At 44.6% G+C, this 24,919-nt stretch overlaps 1 protein-coding gene across 2 annotated transcripts in view; it reads left to right on the top strand.

The window, feature by feature from the left end:
* Positions 1-24,919, top strand: part of LOC137632454 (CWF19-like protein 1) — a 164,221-nt gene that overhangs the window by 13,535 nt on the left and 125,767 nt on the right. For both annotated transcript variants that reach the window (XM_068364385.1, XM_068364383.1), the window contains exon 2: positions 8,159-8,319. In XM_068364385.1, the coding sequence (XP_068220486.1) occupies positions 8,159-8,319 (161 nt within the window). The remainder of the gene's footprint in view (positions 1-8,158; positions 8,320-24,919) is intronic.

Below are 24,919 nucleotides of genomic sequence, written 5' to 3'. Positions count from 1 at the left end.
TTTACATTCCAGTTTATTTCCCCTGGCAGGTCGTGCCTGCATTAGACGATAGTTTTTCTCGCTAGCGAGAAAGCGTTTGATGACAACCTGGGAAAGTGGTCGATGGCAATATAATGTATGGTCTTGTTGAAGCAAACTCCCACATACGAGACTGCCCTATTTTCGGGAGACTCGTTCCTGAGAAGTTTTACATAACTTCAACAGGTGTTATTAAAGCTTCATAAAGGCCATAAGAACTCCTTCCTGGATCATGCGCTCTCTTGAAGACAAAACCGTATGGTTTATTGTCACAAACTGGGGTTCTACTGTTTGATTTAGTCGACTGCATCCTGTCATTGTACCTTTGGTACAATGACTTATCGTTTTACACAATAGGCTTCTGAGACTTTTTATTTTACTCATACAGGGTTATTTTCTTAAGCATTTAGTCCCAAAGGAGCAGTGTTAGCTTGTTTTCTCTTGATGCCTAAAGCACGTTCAAGTCTGTAGCAGTGATTGTATTGCCCTCCCCTCTTTTTTTGGAGTGCTAAAGACCAGTCGGACTGACTGAATTCTTCCTAGGCCTTCAAGGCTACAGTTGTGGATAACTGGTAAGAATGTTAAAGGTTTGATTGGTTTTCTGTCCTTTTCTTGCCTTAATTTTGTTCCTCCCATTCGGTCTTTCAAAAAGGGAAATTTTTTGAAATTCCTCCTCTATACCAATGTGGATAATTGGGCTTGATGAATTATTCTAAGTTAATGTTTATTAATATGGAGTTTTTATTGTGAAATTAATATTAATAATACTTACCTGGATAATTTGGCAGTGTAGACAATGGGAGGATAGAATAGGTGGCTGCAGGGCTGCTATTAATATTTAAAATTTGGGCAGTTTTATGAGATTCAGGGATATTTAAATTATCCAGGTAAATATCAATATGAATTTTATCCTGAAAATTCCATTTTTCAATATTAAACTTAGCCGGTGATTATATAAGCTACAACTCTGTTGCTCGACAGAAAACTCTACGTTCAAAATACGCCAGCGATCGCTATGCAGGTAGGGGGTGTACATCAACAGCGCCATCTGTCTAGCAGGTACTCAGTACTCAATGTAAACACAGAACCAATTTTCTCTCTGTCGGGCTACCGGCAAGACCTACTAATACGCTGTTACTAACTGGATTTGTTTTCACAACTATTTGGTGAAGTACACTATTCTAGTTTTGAGCTTTCGCTATGCAGGTGTTTTATCTTCATCTCAAAACTTGAACTCGTTTTGGATAGATTTAATTAGGGTGACAAAGAGAGTATGGACTTTCTTTGACTTTTAAATGGCCGACCCTTCCCTTAGACGGAAGTGTGTTTAGGTTTTAGTAATTTTGCTTAACACGTTATAGATCTATATATTTTATATCTCTCCGCCTTTATTAGGCCTCTTCGATTAACTTTCCATTTATTATAAACATATAAAGATAATTTTTATGTTTTGTTTATATGCGACCTTTCCTGATAGTAGGCGGTCCTAACTTGGAACCGAAGTTAATCAACGTTGAGCCTGTTATATCGTATTTAGCCTTTAAAGAATTTAAAACTTTTGAAATTTAATGTTTTATGAAAGAATTTCTTTGATAGTCTTCGTACTGTTTTCAAAGATGAACTAACGTTTAGTTTTCGTACTGTTTTCAAAGATGAACTAACGTTTAGTTTTTTACACTACGCAGTTGTTGACGTTCAGGACGTTCAATATGCGCTCTATGGTTACGATAGAGAGAGAGTGTATCACGGTTTCACTTTGCAGTAAGAGTAAATCGATTCTGACGTTTTGTTCATTCTTTCTTAGCTTTAATGTTTTAAATTCTAAATTAAAGGAACTTTTTATTGGAAAACCTTTCAGTTTTTTTCGTTTAGTCGAATCACATGTTTTTTTGACGATATATAATTGGGCTCTTCTCTTAGGTGCGAAATCAAGAGAGAAAGAGAGAGAGAGATAGAGACGAAGGGAGAGAGAGGAGAGAAAACGTTCCGTTCAAGGGGTAACGTTGTTCTCGTGTTACTCTCGTCCCTAGTTGCTGTACGGGGAAGAAGGTAAAATGTTTCTAGGGTTTTATTCTTGTCCCCAGGCTATGTGCGGTGAGAGATTGTAAACGTAGTTTATTTGAACTAGTGTTTAGTCTCTTTCCCAGCCACTGAATTTTTTATCTTTATATATGTTTTCTGTTTTTTGCTAGTATTAATGAGCTGCATTATACGACTGATTTCGCAACTACTACCTTTTAATGAGGGTAGAATTGCGTGTTTCAGGTAGAAATCAGTAAAAGTTTCGATTTCAGTGAAATAAGTGCAAAACAGAAAGCGAAGTGATAAAGTGATATGCGCAAAGTGTTACAGTGTTGCGTCCGAGGGTTCGTCTGTTCGTGCCTGTCGTTCACCTAGTCCGGGACCTCTTGCAAGCTCCCAAGCCCAGGGGAGAAGTAATGTCGAACGACTTATGGGTTCGTCAGGCCTTGATCAACGAACAGACGTTTCCCTCCGTGGTTTCGGGCGTATCTACCCAAGATCGCCCCACCCACACAAAGACGAGAGAGCCCATTTATTTCTCGTCTGCGGAAGAGGTTTCTCGTAAGAAACCATGGACCAAGGTCTCGCAACTTATTAAGCGCAAGTCGGTCCCTTCCGCGCAAGTCTAACGGCCCAGTTGTAGCCACTGGGTCAGTTCGGACTCGCTGCAGTCTTCCGACGACTGCCCACCTCCTAAGAGAGGCAAAGCGGTACCGCATCAGGCAGTCACACCGTCTGTTGCCGCACCTGCTCCTGTAGACCCTAAGTGGTCTTTGCTGCAGACCATGCAGTCTCAGTTAACGTCATTGATGCGGGACTTTCGTGCGGAGAAGGTTGACACTGCACCAACCTCTAGCCTACAACCAACCACGGTTGTGCGTCCTGTGGACGCTGAGGCGACCTTCTGCCGCACTCCAGCTGAGAGAGTCCCGCCACCCATGCGTTCCAGTGTACCCTGCCAGCCGCATGTTGACGTTCAGTAACGCACGGAACCTTCCGTTGACGTTCGCGAGGTACAACAACAGTCTAAGTTGTTTTGTTTTGACGCGGTGCGTCAACCTCCGCATTCTAGAGTTGTTTTGACTGCTCAGTATAGACAGTCAAAGCAGTCTCGAGTGAACACTGTATGTCCTCACGCACCTGTTGTGGTTGACAGTTCAGTTGTTGACAGTTCACAGACTGTCAAGCAGTTACATGACGTTGCCTTCTGGTCTGCTACTAATGCACCAGTGAGAGACTCTCTGAGGTAACCTAGCTTTTATCGGACAAGGTTCCTGTAGATGAGAAAGTGCTGTTCTCCCTCCTACTGATATTCCCTTGAGGACTCTGTCATTTGGAGAGGAGCCTTAAGCTGCTTAGCCTCCTATGGACTTTAATTAAATCATGATGATTTTTTAAGGATCTTCGTCCGGATCTTGTTACTGCTGCTCCTCGTTCGCCTAAACGTCAGAACTTACACTAGGCCTAGCTACTTCGAAGCCGTTGTTTTTAAGCTAGTGCTCTCTCGCTCTCCTAGAGAGCGTTACGTTGGCTAGGCGACTGGTTTTTGCACCAGGAGGAGTTTTAGGGATACAGCCTTTGATTTCCCTTCTTTTAAACTGGCTTATAGAGCGAGAGTCTGATAGGATACGAGAGAAGTTCTCGGCTTGGGAGTTCATGCCACTGCCCAGATAGACTTCTCAATTCTGGTAGACTCGCCCTGGCGCCTAGCCAGGAGACGCTCCAAGTTGTTTACAGGTCAACTTCTCAACTTTTGTCGAGCCTTTGAAGTTTTGCTGTACTATTATGTCACACATAAAAAGGCTTTCAGGGATGGTAAATGGTTCCGCCTCAGTCGCTAACCCCGTCTGTTGCCACACCTGCTCCCGTAGACCCTAAATGGGCTTTGCTGCAAGACATGCAGTCCAAGCTTGCGTCCTTGATAGAGGACTTAAATGCGGAGAAGAACCTTCTGGCCAACAACCTTCCAACCGGTTGGTTGTGCGCCCTGTTGACGCTGAGGTAACCTACTCGCGTCTGCCAGTTGAGGTGGTTCCTCCTTCTGGCCAACAACCTTCCAACCGGTCGGTTGTGCGCCCTGTTGACGCTGAGGTAACCTACTCGCGTCTGCCAGTTGAGGTGGTTCTTCCACCGATGCGACCCAGTGTGGGTTGCCAGTCGCACGTTGACGTTAAGCGACGCTCGGAGGTGGTTGTTGACGTTCAGGACGTTCAACAACCAGCAGAGGTGACTTGTTGTGACGCAGTGCGTCAACCTCAGCAACCCGGTAGGGTGTTGACTGCACAACCCAGACAGTCTAGACAGTTTCGGGTTGACGCTGTACTTCCTCGCGCACCCATGGTTGTTGACAGTTCACAGACTGTGCAGCAGTTCCATGATATTGCGTCCGGCTCCGTCACGCATCCACCAGTGCGACCGGATTCAGCGAGTCAGACGTTGCCCACTCCGTTGCCGTTTCCTCATCAGTTTCGGATGAGGAACCCTCTGATGAGGACGTTGCTGAACAAGACGATCAGCCCCCAGCCCTGCTATCCATCCAGAAGATGCTGAAGAAGGAACGCTGCCCAGTCAGGCTGTTGATGAGTCTGGTAGGGACACTGTCATCCGTGGATCAATTTGTGTCACTAGGAAGACTACACCTCCGTCCTCTTCTATACCATCTAGCTTTTCACTGGAAAAAGGACAAGACGCTAGAAGCGGTCTCGATCCCGGTTTCCGGAAAGATAAAGTCTTGTCTGACTTGGTGAAAGGACTATATCAACCTTAGAGAGGGTCTTCCCCTGACTGTTCAGACTCCCAGCCACGTTCTCTTCTCGGACGCATCGGACGTAGGCTGGGGTGCGACTTTAGACGGTCGGGAATGCTCGGGATTATGGAACTCGAGTCAAAGGACAATGCATTTCAACTGCAAGGAGCTACTGGCAGTAAGTCTGACCTGGAAAAGCTTCAGGTCTCTCCTTCAAGGCAAAGTGGTGGAGGTGGACTCGGACAACACCACGGCTTTGGCGTACATCTCCAAGCAAGGAGGGACCTACTATCTGACATTGTACGAGATCGCAAGGGACCTCCTCACCAGGTCAAAAGGTCTAGACATATCACTAGTAACGAGGTTCATCCAAGGCAACTTGAATGTCATGGCAGATTGTCTCAGTCGGAAGGGACAAATAATTCCATCAGAATGGACCCTCCACAAGGATGTATGCAAGAGACTTTGGGCCACCTGGGGCCAGCCAACCATAGATCTCTTCGCAACCTCGATGACCAAGAGGCTCCCAATATTTTGCTCACCAATCCCGGACCCAGCAGCAGTTCATATAGATGCCTTTCTACTAGATTGGTCACATCTAGATCTATATGCATTCCCTCCGTTCAAGATTGTCAACAAGGTACTGCAGAAGTTCGCCTCTCACGAAGGGACAAGGTTGACGCTAGTTGCTTCCCTCTGGCCCGCGAGAGAATGGTTCACCGAGGTACTTCGATGGCTAGTAGACGTTCCCAGAACACTTCCCCTAAGGGTGGACCTTCTACGTCAGCCACGCGTAAAGAAGGTACACCAAGGCCTCCACGCTCTTCGTCTGACTGCCTTCAGACTATCGAAAGACTCTCGAGAGCTAGAGGCTTTTCGAAGGAGGCAACCAGAGCGATTGCTAGAGCAAGGAGAACATCCACCCTTAGAGTCTACCAATCGAAGTGGGAAATCTTCTGAAACTGGTCAGTATCCGTATCCTCGACCAGTACCTCTGTAACTCAAATAGCTGACTTCCTCTTATATCTGAGGAAAGAACGATCTCTTTCAGCTCCCACTATCAAGGGTTACAGAAGCATGTTGGCATCAGTCTTCCGTCACAGAGGCTTAGATCTTTCCAACAATAAAGATCTACAGGACCTCCTTAAGTCTTTTGAGACCACGAAGGAGCGTCGTTTGGTTACACCTGGTTGGAATTTAGACGTGGTACTAAGATTCCTTATATCAGACAGGTTCGAACCGCTACAATCAGCCTCCCTGAAAGATCTCACCTTAAAGACTTTTCCTGGTATGCTTAGCCACAGCTAAAAGAGTCAGTGAGATTCATGCCTTCAGCAAGAACATCGGATTCTCATCCGAAACGGCTACATGTTCTACAAGTTTTCTAGTTAAACACGAGCTGCCTTCTCGGCCTTGGCCAATATCGTTCGATATTCCAAACTTATCGTATGGTTGGAAATGAACTAGAAGGAGTCTTATGTCCTGTAAGAGCTCTTAAGTTCTATTTAAAAACCTTTACGAGGCCCGTCTGAAGCTTTATGGTGTTCAGTTAAGAAACCATCTTTGCCTATGTCAAAGAATGCTTTATCCTATTTTATCAGACTGTTAATACGAGAAGCTCATTCCCATCTGAATGAGGAAGACCAAGCTTTGCTGAAGGTAAGGACACACGAAGTTAGAGCTGTCGCAACTTCCGTGGCCTTTAAACAAAATAGATCTCTGCAAAGTATAATCGACGCAACCTATTGGAAAAGCAAGTCAGTGTTCGCGTCTTTTTATCTTAAGAATGTCCAGTCTCTTTACGAGAACTGCTACACTCTGGGACCATTCGTAGCAACGAGTGCAGTAGTGGGTGAGGGCTCAACCACTACAATTCCCTAATTCCATAACCTTTTTAATCTTTCTCTTGAAATGTTTTATTATTGTTTTTGGGTTGTCCGGAAGGCTAAGAAGCCTTTCGCATCCTACTTGATTTGGCGGGTGGTCAAAGTCATTTCTTGAGAAGCGCCTAGATTAGAGGTTTTGATGAGGTCCTGTTGTATGGGTTGCAACCCTTGATACTTCAGATCCTAGGGGTCGCTCAGCATCCTAAGAGGATCGCGAGGCTCCGTAAGGAAGACGTACTTAAAAAGGCAGAGTAATTGTTCAAGTCGACTTCCTTACCAGGTACTTATTTATTTTATGTTTGTTATTTTGAATAACTGCTAAAATGAAATACAAAATACTTAGCTCATAATAATGTAAACAAGTAATGCTGGTCTCTACCCACCCCCCTGGGTGTGAATCAGCTTATATAATCACCGGCTAAGTTTAATATTGAAAAATGTTATTTTTATTAATAAAATAAATTTTTGAATATACTTACCCGGTGATTATATATTAAAGGACCCTCCCTTCCTCCCCAATAGAGACCCAGTGGACCGAGGAGAAAATTGGTTCTGTGTTTACATTGAGTACTGAGTACCTGCTAGACAGATGGCGCTGTTGATGTACACCCCCTACCTGCATAGCGATCGCTGGCGTATTTTGAACGTAGAGTTTTCTGTCGAGCAACAGAGTTGCAGCTTATATAATCACCGGGTAAGTATATTCAAAAATTTATTTTATTAATAAAAATAACATTTCTGTAATTAATGTATAACAGAAATGAAATGGGTCTGGATGTAGCCTCACTAATTTAGCGAAGTTTTCTACAGTAACCAGTTTTAGTTGATAATTGATGTACAGTACATTATTTAAAAGTGTGAATTTGCACCTGATATTTAAAAATATTTTTATTTACCTGTGTACTTCAAAGTACACAAAAAGAAAATTATTTAGGTGAGATAAAGGTGTTCCTTCTATCAGTGACGATGCCACTTGTGTCTAAGAATTCTATTCTTTTGCAACTTGGATTTAATTTTTTTCATCTATTTACCGGAAAAATATTGTTACAGTATTGTATAGTAATTAGAGGTTGTAAAATATGAAAGCTTTTAGGAAATAGGGGTTCTCAATTGCAGATTATGAAATTAAGTGAAAATATTTTTGTGTTTTGCTCTAGGCCTTGGAAGTAATATGAGGCATGGGGATGATGGGTAAAAGTGAAAGTAACTGCATGAACTTAAGCTTTTTTTATTATCTTTTAGCTTGAGTTGTAAAATATGTTTGAGATCAAATTGATCAGAAAAATTTTGTCAAACTTTTCATATTTACATGGAGTCTTGAATGTTTTAAAAAATCGTGGTTACAGTATATTCTTGCTGTTATTAATGCTATGTCATAGTCAGATATATGTCTTTAGTATTCCTGTGTACTGGTATATTATTCATGTGATCAATGTCACATGGTAAGTGTTATAAGATCTGAAAAACCTTTTTTAAATACTTTCAGACTTGTTTGTGGTAATGTGGAGGGACGTTTAAATCAGCTATTCAAGCGGGTCTCTAGTGTCAATGAAAAAAATGGCCCTTTCTCCATGCTTCTATGTGTTGGAGAATTCTTTGGCTCTGATAATTCCCAGTGGGTTCCTTACCAAAAAGGAAAATTGAAAGGTATAGTCATTTTTAAATATTTAACTTAGCCGGTGAATATATAATAGCTGCTACTCAGCGGCTCGACAGAAAACACACTCAAAAACTCGCGAGCGATCGCTATGAAGGTTGCGGGTGTGCCCACCAGCGCCACTATCGGCCAGATACCACTCTTGCATGTAAACAAACCCTTCAATTCTTCTCTGTCGACGTTGACGACAAGACGTATCATTACTCGCTGTAGAACCTGGAGTTTTCTCACCATATTTGGTGAAGTACTTCATTTTGGTTTAAGCTTTCGCAGTACAGGTGTTTTATCTTCAACTTAAATCTTGAACTCGTTTTTGGATAGATTTAATTTTTGATGACTTTGGATTGTTTTTTGGACTTTCCTTGACTTTTAAATGGCCGACCCTTCCCTTAGTACGGAAGTGTGTTTAGGCTTTTAGCAATATCTTATCACGTTATAAATTAATTATAGATTTTCCTCTATATATTTTATATCTCACCCGCCTTTATTAGGCCTCTTCGATTAGCTTTCCATTTATAATAAACATCAAGATAAATATTAATGATTTGTTTATATGCGACCTTTCCTGAGAGTAGGCGGTCCTAACTTGGAAACCGAAGTTAAACAACGTTGAGCCCTTTCAATCGTAAATAGCTTTTACAGAGCTAATGATTTAAAACTTATTAAATGAATATTTTTTAATAGATATTTTATGAAAGATTTTCTTTGAATAGTCTTCGTACTGTTTCAAAGATGAACTAACGTTTAGTTTATTTATGCTACGCAGTTTGCGCTCTATCGTTACGATAGAGAGAGAGAGTATCACGGTTTCACTTTGCAGAAAGAGTAAATCGATTCTGACGTTTTGTTCATTCTTCTTTCAAAGCTTAAATGTTTTAAATTCTATTTTAAAGGAACTTTTTAATTGAAAAACCTTTCAGTTTTTTCCTTTGGTCAAATAACCTGTTTTTTTGACGAAACGTAAGTGGGCTCTTCTCTTCGGTGCGAAATCAAGAGAGAGAGAGAGAGAGAGAGAGATAGAGACGGAGGGAGAGAGAGGAGAGAAGACGTTCCGATCTTTATCTCGTCCCAAGCGGGTAACGTTGTTCTCGAGTTACTCTCGTCCCTAGTCTCTGTACGGGGAGAAAGGATAAAACGTTTTTAGTTTTTTATTCTCGTCCCAAGGCACTGTACGGTGAGAGATTGAAAACGTAGTTTTGAATGAACTAGTGTTTAGTCTCTTCCCCAGCCACTGATCTTTTTATCTTAAAATATGTTTACTGTTTTTTTGCTGGTATTAATGTGCTTACATTATACGACTGATTTTGCAATTATAACCTTTTGATGAGGGTAGAATTGCGTGCTTCAGGTAGAAATCAGTTTTATTCATACCTAATGTGAATTGTTAAAAAATTCGATTTCAGTGAAATAAGTGCAAAACAGAAAATCGTAGTGATAAAGTGATATTGCGCAAAGTGTTATCAGTGTTGCGACCGAGGGTTCGTCTGTTCGTGCCTGTCGTTCGCCTAGTCCGGGACCTCTTGCAAGCTCCCAAGCCCAGGGGAGAAGTAATGTCGTACGACTTATGGGTTCGAGAGGCCTTGATCAGCGAACAGACGTTCCCTCTATGGTATCAGGCGTATCTCACCAAGATCACCCCTACCATAAGGCGAGAGAGACTATTTTCTCCTCGTCATCCGAAGGCTTTTCGCATAAGAAACCGTGGAACAAGGTTTCGAGGCCCTTAAGCGAAAGTCAGTCCTTTCAGGACAGGTCCAGCGTCCTGGTTTTAACTATTAGGACAGCTCTGACCCTATGCAGTCATCGGAAGACTGCTCGCCGCCTAAACAAAAGCGTAACACAGACTCCGAGAGTCTTTTTGTAGGCAAGGTTTTGCAGTCACAGACGTTACCCTCGTCTCTTACCGCAACCATTCCCGTTGATCCTAAATGGGTTGTACAGCAAGACATGCAGAATAAGCTTGCCTCCCTTATGGAAGACTATTCTGCCGATAAGTCCGTTGAGCCTAGCCGTTTATCTCATCGAGATCCTAGCCTTCAGCCACCCAAACGTTCCTTTGTGCGTCCTGTTGACGTTGGCGTAGCCAAGTCACGTCAGTCAGGTTGTTTAGAACCACACTCGATGCGGTCTCGCGTGGATTTTCAGCTGCATTTGGACGTTAGGCCACTTGCTGATGCTCCTGTTGACGTTCAGGACGTTCGCCAACCATCGGAGTTGACTTGTTTTGACGCTGAGCGTCAACCTCCATTCTAGAGTTGTTTTGACTGCTCAGACTAAGCGGTCAAAGCAGTCTCGAGTGGACGCTGTGTGTCCTCACGCACCTGTTGTTGTTGACAGTTCACAGACTGTCAAGCAGTTACATGACGTTGCGTCCTGGTCCGCTACTAATGCACCAGTGCGTGTGGACTCTGCTTATAAAGCATTGCCACCACGGTAGGTCTCTCCCTTGCTTGAGACTCGGCTATTGTCGGACAAGGTTCCTTCAGATGAGGAAGTTGCTGTTCCCCCTCCTAATGATATTCCCTTGAGGACTCTGTCAGACGGAGAGGAGCCTAAAGCTGCTTAGCCCTCTATGGACTTTAAATAAATCATACTGATTTTTAAGGATCTTTGTCCGGATCTTTTTGTAACTGCTGCTCCTCATTCGCCTAAACGTCAGAGTTTACACTAGGCCTAGCTACTTCGAAGCCGTTGTTTTTTAAGCTAGTGCTCTCTCGCTCTTCTCAGAGAGCTTTACGTTTGCTAAGCGACTGGTTTATCACCAGGAGGAGTTTGGGGGAGACAGCCTTTGCTTTCCCTACTTTTAAGCTGGCTTATAGAGCGAGAGTCTGATATGACACCCATAGACTCTCCCTGGCGCCTGGCCATGACACGCTCCAAGATTTTATGGTCGACTTCAGAGCTAGACCATCTCCTGTTAGGAGTCTTTTTTCGAGCGTTTGAAGTTTTGCTTACAATTATGTCATGCATAAACAAGGCTTTCAGGGATGGCTCCAATGATCTGACAGCCACGTTCTCTGCAGGAACAAGTTCCTCAGGGATGGCTCCATGATCTGGCAGCCATGTTCACTGCAGGAGTACGTAAGAGGCAAGTGCGCTCGATGTGTTCATTGTCAAGACAAACTTCACGATGAAGTCTATGGAAGGCATACTTCCACATTCCTATACACCCGGATTCCCAATCGTTTCTGAGGTTTGTTTACAGGAATGTGGGGTACCAGTTTCGAGCCCTGTGCTTTGGCCTCAGTCCTGCTCCTCTCGTGTTTACAAGGCTCATGAGGAATGTGGCAAAATCCCTCCATCTATCGAGATCCGAGCCTCCCTGTACTTGGACGACTGGCTTCTCAGAGCATCGTCCAGTCTTCGCTGTCTGCAGGATCTGCATTGGACGTTGAGTCTGGCCAGGGAGTTGGGACTTTTGGTCAACCTAAAAGTCCCTACTGATCCCATCCCAGATTATTCTATATTTGAGGGTGGAGATTCGCAGTCCAGTTTTTTTCGGGCTTTTCCGTCTGCCACCGATTAGAACAAGCCCTGCTCGAAGTCCAACTAATGCTGAAAAGATAACTTTGTTCAGTCAGGAGTTGGAACAGTCTCGTAGGGACTCTCTCATCCCTGGAGCAGTTTGTTTCGCTAGGGAGACTACACCTTCTGCCTCTCCGGTTCCATCTAGCCTCTCACTAGAACTAGGACAAGACGTTAGAGACGGTATCATTCCCAGTCTCCGAACCGGTGAAGGCATGCCTGAAATGGTGGGATAGCAATATCAGTCTGAGAGAGGGACTATCCCTAGCAGTCAAGAACCCAAACCACGCGTTGTTCTCAGAGGCGTCGGATTTGGGTTGGGGTGCGACCCTGGACGGTCAGGAATGCTCGGGTCTGTGGACCTCAAGTCAGAAGAGCATGCACATCAACGGCAAGGAGCTATTAGCAGTCCACTTGGCCTTGATGATATTCGAAAGCTTCTTCGAAACTAAGTGGTAGAGGTCAACTCAGACAACACCACAGCTTTGGCGTACATCTCCAAGCAAGGAGGCACACACTCCTTCACGCTGCTCGAGATCGCAAGGGACCTTCTCTTATGGTCAAGAATTTGAGGCATCTCCCTATTGACGAGATTCATCCAGGGGGACTTGAACGTCTTGGCAGACTGTCTCAGTCGGAGGGGTCAGGTGATACCCACGGAATGGACCCTCCACAAGGACGTGGGCAAGAGTCTTTGGGCTACTTGGGGTCAACCCACCATAGACCTCTTTGCCTCCTCGTTGACCAAAAGGTTACCAATCTATTGCTCTCCAGTCCTAGATACAGAAGCAATCTACATAGACGCATTTCTACTGGATTGGTCTCTTCTGGACTTATATGCATTCCCACCATTCAAGATAGTCAACAAGGTACTGCAGAAGTTCGCCTCTCACGAAGGGACAAGGTTGACGTTGGTTGCTACCCTCTGGCCCGCGAGAGAGTGGTGCACCGAGGTACTTCAATGGCTGGTAGACTTTCCAAGAAGTCTTCCGCTAAGGGTAGATCTGTTACGTCAGCCCCACGTAAAGAATGTCCATCTAAGCCTCCCCGCTCTTCGTCTGACTTCCTTCAGACTATCGAAAGACTCTCAAGAGCTAGAGGCTTTTCGAAGGAGGCAGCCAGTGCGATTGCAAGAGCTAGGAGAGCTTCTACCATTAGAGTATACCAGTCGAAGTGGGAAGTCTTTCGAGACTGGTGCAAGTCAGCATCTGTGTCCTCGTCCAGTACCTCTGTAGCCCAAATCGCAGATTTTCTTTTACATCTGAGAAAGGTTCGCTCCCTTTCAGCTCCCACGATTAAGGGCTACAGGAGCATGTTGGCTTCGGTCTTTCGACATAGAGGCTTAGATCTTTCCAACAATAAAGGTCTCCAAGATCTCCTTAAGTCTTTCGAGACCTCTAAGGAACGTCGTTTGGCAACTCCTGGATGGAACTTAGACGTGGTCCTAAGGTTCCTCATGTCAGACAGGTTTGAGCCATTACATTCAGCCTCCCTGAAGGATCTCACCCTCAAGACACTTTTCCTAGTGTGCTTGGCTTCAGCTAAAAGGGTCAGTGAACTTCATGCCTTCAGTAAGAACATCGGATTTTCTACAGAAAAAAGCCACTTGTTCACTTCAACTTGGTTTCCTGGCCAAAAATGTACTGCCTTCTCGTCCTTGGCCTAAATCTTTTGATATTCCTTGCTTATCAGAGATAGTAGGCAACGAACTGGAAAGAGTATTATGTCCTGTTAGAGCTCTTAAGTTCTATTTAGCTCGTACTAAGTCATTACGAGGTAAATCTGAGGCATTATGGTGCTCAGTTAAGAAACCATCATTGCCTTTGTCAAAGAATGCTTTGTCATATTTTATCAGATTTTTTAATATGTGAAGCTCATTCTCACTTGAATGAGAAAGACCGATGTTTGCTTAAGGTTAAGACGCACGGAGTTAGATCTATAGCAACCTCCGTGGCCTTCAAGTAATATAAATCTCTGCAAAGTATTATGGACGCGACTTTTTGGAGAAGCAAGTCAGTGTTCGCGTCATTTTACTTAAAAGATGTCCAGACTCTTTACGAGGACTGCTACACACTGGGTCCATTCGTTGCAGCGAGTGCAGTAGTGGGTGAGGGTTCTACAACTACATTACCCTAATTCCAATATCCTTTTTAATCTGTCTCTTTAAATGTTTTTTAATAGTGTTTTTTGGGATGTACGGAAGGCTAAGAAGCCTTTCGCATCCTTGTTGATTTGGCGGGTGGTCAAAGTCATTTCTTGAGAGCGCCCAGATTAGGGTTTGATGAGGTCCTGTTGTATGGGTTGCAGCCCTTGATACTTCAGCTCCTGGGAGTCTTTCAGCATCCTAAGAGGATCGCTGGGCTTCGTGAGGAAGACAGACTTATAAGGCAGAGTAATCGTCTAAGTCAACTTCCTTACCAGGTACCTATATATTTTGATTTTGTTATATTGATAACTGTCAAAAACTCTTAGCTTATACGCTGTAAACTTAATTAAGGGGACCGTCCGCCATGTCCGCCATTTTTTTTCCTAATGATCCAAATTACACAATTTCTATATATGTTTTAGACACATATAATACCTTCATCATATAAAAATTTCAAGTCATTTGATCAAAAACTTTTGGATTTATGAGCAAAAATCATGATTTAAAAAAAATATTTAGGTACATTTTTCCCCACTACTATAATACCAATTATATTGAAACTTATACCACAAAAACTACTCTAACAACCGAACAATTCTGTCAGACAGAATTTTGATTTTCCTTTCTGTTTTTTTTTTAAAGAATTTTTATTTTTTTTTCCTCGTCTAGACGGAAAATAATCGTGAAAAAAAATGTAAAACGAAAATCAAAATTTTGTCTGACAGAATTGTGGAATTTTTATTCTTCTTTTCAACGATATCTTTTTCTCTAATATCGAACAACAAATAAGTGAGAAAAATGTACCTAAGTGGGAATAAGTATGTTTTTGAGTAATGAGCTCCCAAAGATTTGCAGCAAGCTTTCGCTTCTTTTCTAAAAGAAATCAAGATAATATTATTATGATAACTTTTATTGTTCATTCCTACATAAATGCACCCTAAAGGAGGTATTTGAACCCTCAGTTTACTATTCCTATGTTATGAGTTGCCAGCGATCTCCATTTGTTGCCAGTGTTTTCGTTAGCAGGTTTCAGCTTTGTACTCTTATCCATGTTTCCCTTTTTCTTGGTTCTTTTTTCTTGTTCTCCACTTACTTTTTGTTCTTTCTATCACCTTATGTAACATTGGCATTGCTATAAAATTCCAGAGGACGTTGTGAAAGCACAATCAACATACGAACTTCAAGTAAATAAACACATGCATTATAATTTCTATATGTCTTTGGAAACTTTGTGATTTTTTCGTAGCAGGTAGTTTTCATTCACCTACCCTCTACCAATGCCTTTCATTTCTGCCAGAGGTACGAGATTTCGAAACGAGAGAGAGAGAGAGAGAGAGAGAGAGAGAGAGAGAGAGAGAGAGAGAGAGAGAGAGAGAGAGAGAGAGAGAGCCTTTGGCTGATATAGATGACAGTTCAAATTGAGAGAGAGAGAGAGAGAGAGAGAGAGAGAGAGAGAGAGAGAGAGAGAGAGTTGAACATTGTTATTATAGTATTTGTATAAATGGGAGTTTTTAATAATTGAGAGAGAGAGAGAGAGAGAGAGAGAGAGAGAGAGAGAGAGAGAGAGAGAGAGAGAGAGTATATTTTACAAGGGTATACGAACAAATGAAAAAGAGATTCATTCTATTATCTAATAAAAGGATGTACAGAGAGAGAGAGAGAGAGAGAGAGAGAGAGAGAGAGAGAGAGAGAGAGAGAGAAAGTACTTTTTACAAGGGTATACATACAAATGAAAAAGAGATTCATCCTATTATAAAATAAGATGAGAGAGAGAGAGAGAGAGAGAGAGAGAGAGAGAGAGAGAGAGAGAGAGAGAGAGAGAGAGAGAGAGAATAAGAATTTTTGCAAGGATATACGAACAAATGAAAAAAAAGATTCATTCTATTATCTAATAAAAGGATGTACAGAGAGAGAGAGAGAGAGAGAGAGAGAGAGAGAGAGAGAGAGAGAGAGAATACAAGTATTTGTATAAATAGCAGGGGTATATAAGTCGAGAGAGAGAGAGAGAGAGAGAGAGAGAGAGAGAGAGAGATCTACGCATCTGTCAAACTCAGTCAGGCAGACGACGCCATAAGGATGACGTCATCATTTAAAGACCTCTATTTTCATTGTTTGGAAAAATTATTGACTATTTGTTCTTTCTACAACCTTAGGTAACATTGGCCTTGCTATAATGTTCCCGAGGGCGTTGTGGAAACACAATGTACATAAGAACTTCAAGTAAACAAACGCATACATTATAACTTCTATACATCTTTGGGATCTTTGGCTTCTGTTTTCTTGTTCTCCACTTACTTTTTGTTCTTTCTATCACCTTATGTAACATTGGCATTGCTATAAAATTCCAGAGGACGTTGTGAAAGCACAATCAACATACAAACTTCAAGTAAATAAACACATGCATTATAATTTCTATATGTCTTTGGAAACTTTGTGATGTGTTCGTAGGTGGTAGTTTTCATTCACCTACCCTCTACCAATGCCTTTCATTTCTGCCAGAGGTACGAGATTTCGAAACATGAGAGAGAGAGAGAGAGAGAGAGAGAGAGAGAGAGAGAGAGAGAGAGAGAGTTGAACATTGTTATTATAGTATTTGTATAAATGGGAGTTTTAAATAATTCGAGAGAGAGAGAGAGAGAGAGAGAGAGAGAGAGAGAGAGAGAGAGAGAGAGAGAGAGAGAGAGAGAGAGAACTGCGCACCTGTCTAACTCAGTCAGGCAGACGACGCCATAAGGATGACGTCATCATTTAAAGACCGCTATTTTCATTGTTTGGAAAAATTATTGACTATTTGTCCTTTCTACAACCTTAGGTAACATTGGCCTTGCTATAATGTTCCCGAAGGCGTTGTGGAAACACAATGTACATACGAACTTCAAGTAAACATAGGCATACATTATAACTTCTATACATCTTTGGCAACTTTGGCTTCTGTTATTGTAGTAGACTTCGTTCATCTACACTCTACCAATGCCTTCCATTTCTGTCAGACGTACGATAGATCGAAATATAAGTGAAAAATCGCTATATATATGCAAAATTAGACACAAAGACGATTTTGTCAAACTAAGTCATGCAGACGACACAGTAAGGATGACGTCATCATTTAAAAACCTCTATATCTTCGTTATTTGTAAAAAATAATGGGTTGAAACTTCTGGAGAGCATGTACGATATGTTTCTCTATACAGAGAGACAATAAAACGATTTTTGAATTTTTCAAGTTGGTATGCCAAAATACCACCGCGGACGGTCCCCTTAACTCTGGTCTTTACCCACCGCCTTGGGTGTGAATCAGCTATTATATATTCACCGGCTAAGTTAAATATTTAAAAATGATATTTTAATTATAAAATAAATTTTTGAATATACTTACCCGGTGAATATATAAATTAAAGGCCCTCCCTTCCTCCCCAATAGAGACGCAGCGGGACGAAAAGAATTGAAGGGTTTGTTTACATGCAAGAGTGGTATCTGGCCGATAGTGGCGCTGGTGGGCACACCCGCAACCTTCATAGCGATCGCTCGCGAGTTTTTGAGTGTGTTTTCTGTCGAGCCGCTGAGTAGCAGCTATTATATATTCACCGGGTAAGTATATTCAAAAATTTATTTTATAATTAAAATATAATTTTATCACTAATTCTTAATGATGATTTACTCATTGTTGGATATTGATTCATCAGATATCCAATGATTTAATTTTTTTCTTTTTAAATTTTATAATCTAAGAAATAAAAAAGTAATAGTATTAGCATAGTACAGATACCATAAAAATGAGACAAAGACAGAAATTGATCATTGACATTTTTCAAGTAATGAAAATTACAAGGTAGAGCATGCTAAGTATTCCAGTACAGTATTGCTAATGAAGTCTAAAGAAAACCCAGGAATGAGTGGAGATAGTATTTACACAGGAAAGCAAATGAGGCTGACAAAGCTATGAATTCAGGGAGTGGCTATGGTGTAAGAATTGCTCATAGAATAATTGATGAAATCTTTACGGGATCAAAGAAGCACATACCCATCAAAAAGAGGGATGGATCTGTTATAACAACAGAGGATAAAGAAAGGCAATGTTTGATGGAACACTAGTGAGGTCAGGAATAGGAGATATGAAGGGAATAATTTTATTGATATACCTGAAGCTGAAGACCTTGATGTGCCCTTGAATGAATTCAGTGTTTGTTTTATGACTGAAATACAAACCTGCGCTATTTATTAGGGGGTATTACTTTCGGCGAAGCTGAAAGGACAAGGCATTAAGATTTAACGAGGGTTAACTACCCAACCTGCTATTTAGCGGGGGGAGGGAGGGGTTAGTTCACTACCTCTCCCACTCACACACATATGATTAAGCTCACTTTTTAGCTTTTGGCTTGGATGGTGAACGGTCGATGCCACTCTCCATCCTCACTAATTTTTGGACTGCCAATAATGCTTTTTCTTCTCAGTGTGTTTGTGATGACTTCTGCCGAACATGCGTACCTACCCTGGACTTGAAGGCCGACCCTGTAGTACCTTCATGTCTGCTTTGGACACCGATCCCACGCCCGTTTTCCCTTCTGCAGAGGTCAACGGTGTGATAGTGGTAATAAGTGTAGTGAGTGTTGGGGGTGGTCTGCCTCTCAGTGGGAAAGGTATGGGTGCTGGCAGAAGAAAAAGACTAAGTGAGATTCTTCTCCTTCGAAGGTTTCTTCAAAAAAATAAATAAGACCTAAGGCTGATGCTTCCCGACCTTCCTCCAAAGCTCTTGCTCGTTTGGTCTCTTCCAAGAGACCGTTGAGTAGTAGCGCAGGCCCTTTAACTCCTGGTCAACCCCAGTCCTCGAGAGACAGTGTCGCCTCACCTAGCGAAGCTTCTCCGCCTCTTCCCCCGGAAGATTCCTTGACTCTTTCTCCCTTTGTACAGGTGTTGTCTCCGTGGGGTTACCGGGTCCGCCCTCCAAGGATGCCTTGCTGCAACTTCTCCGTTTTGCTATTGTGCAGCCCTCGTCAACTTTGGAAGTGGTTCCTCTTGCTTGGGTTGACGAAGTTGTCAGAGGCATCGTCTGCTACCCATCCTGCCGACACTTCTGCCCCTTCGGACTCTTCCACCATTGCTGTAAACTGTGACCCCCCCCCCCTTCCGAACATCCTTCGGGGGAGAAGCAAAGTCCTTCGAGAGTCTCTCCTGTGATTGATTCTCCCCCTTGGAGGACTGCTGCTGCTAAAGGTCAGCTTGCTGATCCACCGGCCCCCAGAGGGCGTCGTCATTCCCGTAGGGCTCGCCCTCCTCTTCGCCTTATGTGTGTGCCCTCTCCGTCAGTGAAAAGGCGCCTCTTTGGCTCTTCAGCTTCATCTACGCAGCCTTCCTCCCTAGAGGAATCTTCCCATCCATTGTCTTCTAGCCCTAGACCTTTGCCTGCTCTTGGACCTTCTTTTGATGACGCTACCGCTAATCCTCGAACTTTGGCCTTGGACTCTCCTGTGGATTGCGCACGATCCCCTAGGGTGGATGCTCGCCCTTCCAGAGGGCACATCCTTGTTCCAGCTCTTCCGATGCACTGATCTGCTTCTCCTGACTTGCCGTCTCCGTTCCTAACACCTCTAATTCTGCGCCTGCCTGCTCGCCATATCACCACACGTCACTCGCCTGCGCGTCATCCAGCTATGTGCCATCCTCGTGCGCTCTCACTGACGCTTCCTCAGCCATCGTGTCATTCGCTAATGCACCAGGTTCCTGCTAGATTTCCACCTGCGTGCAAGTGTTCACTACCTCCCCAGCGCTCATCAGCGCACCAGCGCGCCCTCACTCTCCAGCGTGTCAGCGCTCTCCAGTTCGTCAGTGCTCTCCTGCACGTCAGCAGTCTTCAACACCTCAGCGTTTGCCAGCGCTCGCCACCACACCAATGCTCGCTAGCGCGCTCCTGCTCACCAGCGCTCTCCAGCTCGCCAGCTCTCTCCTGGGTACCAGCGCTAGCGCTCTCCTGCGTCAGCATTCTCCAGCTTGCCAGTGCTTTCCAGCTCGACAGCATTCTCCTGCACGTCGGCTTTCTCCGGTTCGCCAGTGCCCCAGCGCACTTCTGCGCGCAAGCGCTCCCCGGCATATCAACGCTCGCCAACACCCCAGCAATCTCCTGCGCACCAGCGCTCATCAGCTCTCCATTGCTCACCATCGTGCAAGCATGTTTCTCACCAAGCAGAACAAGACTCTCCGAATTTTAGGAAGTCGCGCCATCAAAAGGAAAGGAAGGAACAGAAAGGTAGGTCTTCCAACAGGTCTCCGTCGCCCCATTCCCCTCCTCGATAACGCATTACAGCGCTACTGCCGTGGAAAGAGGGAAAGAGCAACACAGGGGAGTTCAAGATCTTGAAGATTCTGACTTCAAAGGCGAACCCACAGTTTCATCCGCCGGATGAGACTCCTCAAAGGGCATCTTTGGTCTCCTTCCCTTCAGGGGATCTCTCTGACAGTGCCAGCATCAGCAAGCAGCCCAGGTTCAGTGCTATGGTCAGAGCAGTTGCGGAAGCCTTTGGGCCTGCTTTTTCTTCACGCTCCTCAGATGCTTTTGCAGATCCCCAACATTCGTCAGAACCAGCAGTGTCCCGGCAAAGAACCTCGGCTGCTTCACCCCTGAAGAGGAAAGGAAGAGTCTCTGATGCTATAACATCTCCTAGAGTGAAGCTGACCCCTGTGAGGCCTTCGAGGCCGATCCTTCCTGGCTCTCCTCCCAGACACTCTCCCGCCTCATCTCTGCCGAGGGAGCCTCGCGAAGGGTGGATGTCCTCCCTTCCACCTTCGGAGGAAGACTCCCCTTGTGTGGAGAGCTCTCCACATCTGGTAGTAACCAGGAAAGATAATGCTAACCATCTGTCGATGTTAGAGTTCTACCTCCTTCCCCATAAGGAATCGAAGAACTCCAATAGTTTCAAAATTATTTATGAGGACTTCCAGACCTACAAGATCCGTCAGCCACTCTAGGGATGTTCATGACTTACCCCGAGATGAGCTCTCAGGATGGAGGAAGGAGACTCTGCTGCCAGTCCCACTTCAGAGGGGGAGCAGAAAGAGTCAGAACATGCCTTCTGGCAAATGCTAACTCTTATCAGGATAGTCAATGGGTTTGCCGACCCAGAGATACCCCCACGAGAGGGCAAAAATACAGTCCTATATTGTGTCTTTGGCACCCAGACACCTTCAAAGGCCAGTGCAGCCTTGCCCTGGTCCCAATGGCTGAAGAATACCCAGGTTTAGATCGCCCAACAGCTCTCTGTCTTCTCATTCTCTCATTGGTCTGGCTCTTCTGCCAAGCTCATCCCACCTCCTCGCGTCCGACAAAGCTTCCACTCCACCATTCTCTGTAAGAGCTAACCAAGGAAGTCTCTCTAGAAAGGTTCTCTAACCGTCGGGTCTCTTTCTCGGCAGCAGATATCCTCAATCAGGAGAAAGTCACGAAGTATGCCGTGCAGGCTACTTCATGGCTTGATCTTAGGATGGGCACCCTGGGAATCCTTGTACGGATCGAGGATTTTTCCAAAATACCAGGAAAGCCATGGAACCCTTCCTCCTCTCAGGCACTCACACCATCGAGTTTCTTGCGTACCAAATCTCGAACTAGTGGGCAAACTCCATCTTGAAACAACGTGATGCAGTGTCCGAGAGATTCCATCAGCAGGTCTCGAATGCTGAGATTGCTAGGCTCAGGAACTCCTCTCTAGCGGGATCCTCTCTATTTGGGCCTAAGGACGTGGAACATGCTTCTGAGAGATGGAGGAAGTCTCACTAGGAATCCCTGCTCCATAGAGATTTGACATCCAGGCCCTACAAACCACCATTTCCACAGCAGTCCAACCCAGCCAAGACCCCGACGAGCAAGAAGCCAGTGGTGTCCCTTTCCAACCAATGACAGGAAAGGCACAAAGTCCTCCAGGGGAGGAATACATCCTAGAGGGAGCGGCCACAGCCGTAAATGCTAGGATAGGCACTCCCCCCGCTTGTCCACCAGTTGGGGGATGCCTGCAAAGTTGCTGGTACAGGTGGAAGCAACTCAGGGCCAAACCCTGGACAGTCTCCGTGATTCGTTTAGGGTATCGCATCCCGTTCATGTCATCTCTCCCTCCCCTCATCAGGAATTCAGTGTTGATAGACTCCTTTGCGATGGGATCAGCAAAGGGGCTAGCCCTCCGGACAGAAGTCCAGACTATGTTGAAGAAGGGCGCTCTCTAGGAGGTCCTTGACGAGTCTCCAGGCTTTTTCAGTCGACTCTTGTGAAAAAGGTGTCTGGAGGCTGGAGACCAGTCATCGACCTTTAATCTCTGAATGATTTTGTCAGACAAACTCCGTTCAGCATGGTCAGACAAGCGGTAAGGACTTCATGTGCACGCTGTACCTAAAGGGTGTGTACTTCCAGATCCCAATCCATCTGTCTTCAAGGAAGTACTTAGGATTCAGTCAGATAACAGGAAATACCAGTTTAAGGTACTGTGCCTCTGTCTTTCCATAGCACCCTAAGTCTTCACCAGAGTGTTCGCCCTAGTGTCATTTTGGGCACACAGGATTGGCATCCGTCTCTTCCATTATCTGGACGACTGGCTAATCCTAGTAGACTCGGTGCAAACCCTTCTTCAATGCCGAGACAAACTTCTGAGGCTTTGCCAAGACCTGGGGATCATGGTAAACCTTGAGAAGTCCTCCCTGCTTCCCATGCAAAGACTGGTATACCTAGGCATGATAATAGACACCAATCTCCACAAAGCCTTCCTATAGGCGACAGGATAATGAGGCTGAGAACGGTCGCAAGCTCCTGGCGGGCCACTAGTAGTGGTTATGAGCGACGACACTGCAGAAATGGCTTACATCAACAAACAAGGATGTACTTTTTCGCAGCCCCTATCCCATCTAGCAGTAGAGATACTGAGATGGGCCGAGATTCACTTGATACCACTATCGGCACGCTTCATTCCAGGCCAGAGGATGTGCTCGCCAACAACCTGAGCAGAGCATCTTGGATAGTGAGTACTGAGTGGTCTTTGGATCATATAGTAGCCAACAAAGTCCTGGCTTTGTGGGGTTCTCTGACTGTGGATCTCTTCACAACGGCCCTGAACTTCAAGCTCCTGTTGTACTGCTCCCCAGACCCAGAACCCAAGGCTCTCTGGCAAGATGCATTCCAACAACGGTGGGACAATATTGACGTCTACACCTTTCCCCCATTCTGTCTGATGAGGAGGGTTCTCAACAAGGCCAAAACCTCGGTCAACCTCTCAATGACTCTTAGCTCTGCTATGGTATTAAGTGGAATGGTTTTCGGACCTTCTGCAACTCCTGACGAAGTCTCCAAGAAAACTCTCTCCACGACATGATCTACTCAGACAACCACATGCCAACATCTTCCACAAAGCCGTAGCTTCGCTACAACTTCACGCCTGGAGACTATCCAGCATCTCCTCAATCAGAGAGAATTTTTGTAACAAGTTGCGAACAGGATGTCTGGATACCTGCTGAAATCATCAGCAGCATTCTACCAGGCAAAGGGGAAGGTCTTCTGTTGTTGGTGTCGTGGTGTCTCTACCAAGGTGCAGAGGTTCCTCATGCTCTCCCTCTGAAGGTGCAAAACTCAAGGAGCGGAAGAAGAAGGGGAGAGCTTCAACATCGCTCAAAGGAACGGAAGGACTACAAGTCGCTCCCTGAGAATTGGTGTTCTATGGATGAACGTCAATTTGAGGGGAACATTACTGCCTCTGTAAGATCAGAACATAGTTGGCTTCCTCTGAGGGCTCAGTCCTCTGCCAAAAGGAACTCTGATGACAACCTTAACTCTCCCTGGGCTGCTATGGGTGCTACCTCGGAGGAGGAAGAACCTTTTAATGACATCTTTGAACATTCCAATGGAGCATTGCCAGCATCCGACAGCTGCAAGATCTCCCCCTTGGAGCAGAAGGATGATGATCGCCTCTTTCTGCTAGTCCTTTCTTGTATAAGGAGGGTCAACAATCTAAGGGAGCCAGTTCAGGACCGAGTGGAAAGAAAAGACACGGTGCTGGACCTCTTCTGTGATACGCCAAGACCCACCAAAACTAAGTTAGCTTTGCCTTGATCGAAGGGGGTCAAGGCAGCAAAGAAGAGGGCCTAAGGACAAGTGGTAGGAACGTCACAATCTTTCCGATCAGTAGACTCTTCTCGCTTACTTCTTTCTCCATATGTTCTGTAGAAGAAATGTTACAAAATGGTACAGGACGATCCATCAACTCTACCACTAGACCCGAGAATCTTGGCTTTGACCCAAAACTCCTCTTTGGCCAAACTGGCAACTATGCCAGTTTATTTCTTTGTAGGAGATGCCACCAACATTGAAAGGGTTTCAAGATGTTCTTTGCAGTCTGTTTCATGGCTGGATTTCTGGTTGGGTATGGTAGGTTACCTCATTAAGAACATGAATCTCACCATCCCTCAGAGGACGGAAGTTCTGTTAGCCTTTCTCTTCTTGGGGGCTATCACTCTTGAATTCCTGGCCAAAAATGTTGTTAACCAGTGGGTCAACTGGATTTTGAGACACTGATGCGGTGGTCTTAAAATTCCAGAGGCAGGTGCCCAAGAGGGAAGCGATGAGTCTCCGTAATACCCTGTTAGATGGTCCGTCAGTGTTCAACGTAGAAGATATTGAAGCGGTAGCGAAGAGATGGAAGAAGGTGAATCAAGACTTGCTTTTCTATAGGGCTATCACCTCACTCTCCCACTCAGTGGTACCTCCACTGCAGAGATCCTTTCTGGGGGAAACTCAGGGACCGAAAAAGAAATCCTCCAAGACGAAGCAGGCAGTGCAAGCGAAAGCCACCAAGCAGCCCTTTCGACCTAGGGGCAGTGGAGGTAGGAGGAACAGACGAATTCATTCTCACTAGGGGAGGCATTCCCCTATCCATTTCACCAGTAGGGCGATGCCT

Source organism: Palaemon carinicauda, chromosome 41 (assembly GCF_036898095.1).
Source record: "Palaemon carinicauda isolate YSFRI2023 chromosome 41, ASM3689809v2, whole genome shotgun sequence".
NCBI lineage: Eukaryota > Metazoa > Arthropoda > Malacostraca > Decapoda > Palaemonidae > Palaemon > Palaemon carinicauda.
This window is presented reverse-complemented; position numbering and strand designations above follow the sequence as displayed.